Source organism: Mandrillus leucophaeus, unplaced genomic scaffold (assembly GCF_000951045.1).
Source record: "Mandrillus leucophaeus isolate KB7577 unplaced genomic scaffold, Mleu.le_1.0 Scaffold60, whole genome shotgun sequence".
NCBI classification, from domain to species: domain Eukaryota; kingdom Metazoa; phylum Chordata; class Mammalia; order Primates; family Cercopithecidae; genus Mandrillus; species Mandrillus leucophaeus.
The window spans coordinates 3,608,820-3,614,872 of record NW_012106475.1 but is presented as its reverse complement, the minus strand read 5'-3'; the positions used below and the strand labels follow the sequence as shown (position 1 = coordinate 3,614,872).

Genomic DNA, 6,053 nt, shown 5'->3' with positions numbered 1-6,053 from the left:
GGGATTACAGGCATGAGCTGCCACACCTGGCCAAAATCCAGTGTATTTTTAAATTGTGTCCTAAAATACAGTAACACTGGATTATAAACAAAATTACTCTTGAAAAGAAAGTATGAACTAACATAAGGCTTAGCAAGACTAATTTTAAAGTAAAAACAAAGCTAGATTTAATCTAAGACATTCTTACTCTAACCGTCAATAATTCTAGGGAACCTAACTAAAGTTCAGTGATCTAATCAGTACTCGGGAGAATCATCATAGCATGTACACAAAATAGAGAATAAAATTTTAATGGTATCAAAAACAAAACTTTTTTTGGCCGATTTAGTACTTGCTGGAATAAAGTTGCAAAATGTTACTCAGTAACTGACTTAGCTTCTAATCAAGCCAGAATGACACACAGCCTGTATATTAAGTATATACAAATACATCCAATATTAACATGCACAGACGTAGAAACAAGGATACTACAAAACCAAAATCACCATCTCTACTGATGAAATAATGAACTGAAAACAAAACATCCATCCAGTAGTCCAGAACATCTTATTTTTGAAAAGGTTTCGAATATTGCTTTTTCCAAGAATTCAAATAAACTCCAGATGGTTAAATTTGACTGTTTTCTCCATATGAAAAAAAGAAAGCAGGCATATTCCCATGGCTATAGGAACATACCTTTTACTCAGTGATATCAAATTAAAAGGTTTGACATAATTTCACTCTTCTCAGGTAAAAAGGGCTCTTCATATTCTAGTGGTTACGAATAAATCCCATAAAGTTCTTATGCATTTGAGTGTCATACCACCTACAGCAACATATGCTCAAGTACCTTTAACGATACAGTCATATAGCATGAGTTTAATTTTCCTGAGAACTAAATTAGATCTACAAAATAAACAGGCTATGAAAATGACCTGAGTTCATAGGAATCTCTAAGTTAGAGATTACTTTAGCTTTGCTAAGATTTCATCAAAAGCCTTTTATAGCAAGGGTTTCTTAGTGAGTCACATACTTGGTCATGGAGCCTTGGAATTTTTTTTAAACATTAAAAACAAGTGCTTTATGTTGTTGTGCAAATTCAACAAAAGGCCAAAGCAGCCAACAGCACTGAAGTGCTAAGTAAAACCTACAAGTCAGTCACAGATTCTACTATGTTATGAAGAAAGGAGGAGGTGAGAGATACAGCTGACCAACTTTGCTCCCAGTTTGACAATGATTATTGGGAAGCTAAGCAATTCCTTGCAAGATAAGAAAAGACAGCACCTTAAGTGGAACATAGTGGTAACCACTCAGAAGTGAGGGTTGTGTGCAACAGGGATGGCTACTGATCCCCTCTAGGTAACTCCTCTTTCGTGTGAGAATCCAAGAACCTAGAAATCAAGCAGGGAAACACTGGGTTCATGGTCATTTATCCTAATTATGAATTGCAACTTCTGTTATTATTGTTTGCAAACTACTAAAGATCACATGTGAATTAAGTCATTGAACAGCATATAAAAGAGTACGGTCTGGCTTCAACCCAAGCTTTTCTTTGTTTTTTAGAGACAGGGTCTGGCTCTGTCACCCAGGCTGGAGTGCATTGGTGCGATCAGAGCTCACTGCAGCTTCGAACTTTTGGGCTCGGGTGATCCTCCCGCCTCAGCATCTCGAGTAGCTGGGACTACAGGTGTACACCACTACAAGTGGCTAATTTTTGTCATTTTTTGCAGAGAAGGGGGTCTCACTATGTTGCCCAAGCTGGTCTTGAAATCCTGGGCTCAAGTGATCCTCCCACCTTGGCCTCCCAAAGTGTTAGGATTACAGGCGTGAGCCACGGTGACCAGCCCAATCCAAGCTTTTCTGATTTGTGATGTAATCTAATTCAAGGCACTTTAAATGTTTTGGTGCCTTGGTGAATTAACATGTAACATGAGAACAAGATTTACTTACTTACCTCAAGAAGCTAGTACATGGGTTATTGAATGTACTCCTCTTAAACTTTGAGCCCCTCAGATGAAAAGCACTGTGGAAACAATTACAGCTGAAGAAAACCCTTCCAATGCCTCAGAATCCTGACTTACTGTGCCTTGTGTCTCAATGGCACATTTAGAAACAATGTGCACTAGTTAGTGGCATCCCATTCCTTCATATATGTTGTTTGGCACACAAATGTTTGCACATTTAAAACAGCTGTCATACTACCTATTCAAAAGCATTTACTAGTTTTCTAATAAAGCTAATGAAATGTACCCATTATGGAGTACTCTGTGTCAAGTTTAGAGAAACTTTAGCTTTCCCTGAAGTACATGTAACATAATAAAAAGTTTATTTAAAAAATTGAACTAGTGTTGTATGAAGCCATAAGTTTTTAATGAAAAAAGAAAATAATGTATGCCACAGTGTCTATATATTCATCTGAAGAGTACAAAGATGGAGTTCTGAGAAAAAAGGGTTTAACACTATAGAAAATAAATCTGGTTCTTAAATTATGTTCAAAGCAAACATTAAAAGTCATGTCTCATACATTGAAATAAAGCAATTAGAGGTAATAAATTATAAATACAGTAGTTCAAATATTGTTTTAAGCATTAGTTTTTCCTAAACAAGTTAAATTCAAAACATTTTAAATCTGTTATATTTTTTCAAAGGGATGTAAAAATGAAAGCCTTCATAGAAATCTAAAACAATGATACCACCTTGCGATCTCCATATAGAATATGCTGAACCTTGATCATTTTTAATTTATAACATACTTTGGTTAATACATTATGTTCCATATGCCTTTATATTTGGGAGGAATCAGATTGTGATTTGTAGCCTTTACATGCAGTTTACCCAAACCTTCTTCACATCCAGGTCTTGCTTGATTCTCTGGAGAAGGTTTTGTCAGACTCATAATTAGAATGATAGAAACTGTAAATAACTTCTTCAGAACTGAAAACTTTTTTTTTTTTTAAATAAAGTGCTTTTAAATTCAAATATCTGTTGCCCTAAACAAAACTAAAATATACTTTAACCCTGAAATCTCCATATCTTGACACACACATTTTAACAGGAAAAAAAAATCAGTTTTAGGCCATTCATGTCCTTCGAGAGTTCAGATTGGATCTAAATTGGGTTTTGCATCATTATCGTGCTCATGTTTGTACATGAAGGTTAAAAGAAAAAGGGCAACATCCAAAGATGACCAATAGGCAGTATGCGACGTGACAGCTGACCAATAACGGCTCTCCACAAGGCCTTCTCTGAGTTCAAAATCAATCCTGTGATCCAACTCCACTAAAAAGAAAAGAAGTTAAACAAATGAATACAGATTACAATAAAATATGTTCTATATAGACTTACTAGAGTTGAGAGTAAAAATTTAGCTAAATAGAAGTGATTCTGTCACTTTTTTAAAAAGTGACTTTCCATTATCATCTTATAAGAAAAACACTTAAAAGAGTCTCAGTAGTATAGGATTCTATTTGTGAAGTTCTTTCCTTTGTATGCTAAAGTTAGTATGAAATAATAAAGGAAGACAAAAAAAAATCACTTGGTATATCATAGAATATTTTCAGAGTTAAAAATATTGCTTTCAAAACTTGGCATTACCATTTAATCCTTGTGCCTAATCTGTAAAATAAGGAAAACACCCCTCTTGAAGATTTATGGGCCAGGCTTACATGCAATAATGCCCGTGGGAGTGCAAGAGATCATTCAATCTCCTCCTTAGGGAGGCCCTATATATCCACTGGTTGTGTGGGGGATATGTTAGAAGATAACCATCTGTGTACAGTCCTAGAATGCTTTCTTCTCTACTAGGCTGAATGCCTCACAGGCAACCCCCATAAACCCTAGTCTCCATCCAATCAGCAGGGTCTAACATGTGCCTGGGACATACAAATGCTCATTAAGTGTTTGTTCAACAAAAGAAGAACATGCAGGGTGGCTGGGAAAGTTAAACAGGGAGGAGCAGTGGTGATTCTTGGGAGGAAGGACTTTGCTTGTAACACTGCTGTCCACAAACAATTCAGTGAATTCAATTAACTATTTTCTAAAACCCACAGAAAGTCTTTGCAATACCTGTTAGAGAAAAATCACCTTAATAAATCAAGGCTCTAAGATAATTTCAGTGAACTCATTTAATAAATCCTTAGAGATAAACACTTAAGAAAAATGACATCTTGATCTTTAAGAACTCCTTTAAAACTGTTAATAAGCCATACAGTGTTCTGAAGGGTCTATGTTACAAACAAAACAAAAATACTCAAATCGTTACCAACCAGACACTGTAAAGTCTGCCCCTGAACAAGCACCACAAGGATTTTAAGAATAAAACTGGCACAAATTAAGAAAGAGATTGGAGAAAAAGTTGGGTTTTGATTTATAATGGGAATTTGGCAATCATATATAGGAAATCATAATACTCTAGAGAAATACTTCATATAAATGCTTAGTTAATGCTTATTTTAAATAGGTATTTTGTGAAAATACCATTTGGTAATTTAAAAATGCTTATACAGTTGTTATTTTTCTGTTCAATTATGCTCTTCTTACAAGGTATGTTCATAAATCTAGCTACACATTTTCAGAGAAGGTTTACACTTAAGTGGTATAAATACCATTAGGTTATAAAATACTCGTGCAATACATTGACCTGGGATTTTTACTAAGTTTTTTGGGCTGCTTTTTTTTTTTTGTTTCGAGACAGAGTCTCGCACTGTCACCCAGGCTGGAATGCAGTGGCACAATCTTTGCTCACTGAAACCTCCCTCTCCCGGGTTCAAGTGATTCTCCGGCCTCAGCCTCCCAAGTAGCTAGGATTACAGGTGCCCGCCACCACACCCGGCTAATTTTTTTGTATTTTTAGTAGAGACGGGGTTTCACTATGTTGACCAGGATGGTCTTGAACTCCTGACCTTGTGATCCACCTGCCTCAGCCTCCCAAAGTGCTGGGATTACAGGCGTGAGCTACCGTGCCTGGCCTGGACTGCATTTTAAAATTAAATTACAATAAGCTAATCAATAACAAGTCAGAAATAGCTGAAATCCATGTGGACTAGTGAGTTAGTAAATGTCCTCATCTTTTGTATTCCATGGGACATTTGTATTAGATTTGTAGGTACATTCTGACACAACAGACAGGAAGATAAAAATAGAACAAGAAACTGGAATGCTCAAGCACAATGAAGATGAGTCAAGATGAATTACAAAGGAAAAAGAAGATGAAAAACAGATGGGAAATGTGTTAATATTAGTGAAGACCACAAAGTTATAATTTTTAAGAATTCACTTTCAAATGCCACTCCATAATGTTTTCCTAGTCCAACACTTTTCAGTTATAATTCTGTTTTTTAAGTCAAAGAAAGGAAGGTATTTCCTGTTTATAACACGTGTTATTTGGCTCCACTTTGATTTTATGTTCCTGAAATTCTTCTTAATGTGCTATTACTGTCTTACAACACTGCCTTTGAGTAGACACTCAAATGTTAAATTTCATTCTTGTCCTATATTATGTGCCCGTATCATTTTATCACTTAAAGGGACTTTACTCGGTGTCACTAACCAGACTGGCTCCCTCTATCCTTCTATACTTATCTATAGGTTGTCTCCATCAAAATGGGTATTAGGAAGCTAGCTTGTACTTGATGAACCTGTTTCAGTTTCTTGTCCTCCCTGAAGAAGTTTATTCCAGGCAGTCTGGCTGTCAGTGCAGGGGACCTCACATGTATGTTGGTTATGCAGGTGGATGGATGAAACTAGGTGGGCCTATGTTCCATCTTTTCTCTCTCTTAGGTAGATCACGGAGTTCCCAAGGGAGTGAGGGTCTATCTGGCAGCACCATTCTATATGTGTTGTGAGATCAGCTCTTGGCCAAAGTAGACTCAAATCTACATGGAGTAGCCTAGGACCTACTTTCTCATTATTACCATCTCAAGAATGGGTGTTGTCATACAGGTTGGTAGTTTTTCCCTGCTTTCTCTAGCTGAGCTAGGTCAAAAAAAAAAAAAAAAAAAAAAGGAGAACATAAAATCATCACTCCTTTTTCTCTCTGGAATGCCCAAGTGACAGAATTTCTCTATCCATAAAAA

General features: G+C 36.2%; 1 protein-coding gene across 2 annotated transcripts in view; it reads right to left on the bottom strand.

Moving 5' to 3' along the window:
* Window positions 1–274: 274 nt before the first annotated feature.
* The window catches only part of DDHD1 (DDHD domain containing 1), a 124,006-nt gene continuing 118,227 nt past the window's right edge, over window positions 275–6,053 (bottom strand). For both annotated transcript variants that reach the window (XM_011999713.1, XM_011999714.1), the window contains one exon: window positions 275–3,258. In XM_011999713.1, coding sequence (XP_011855103.1) covers window positions 3,077–3,258 — 182 coding nt within the window. In that variant the 3' untranslated portion in view covers window positions 275–3,076. The remainder of the gene's footprint in view (window positions 3,259–6,053) is intronic.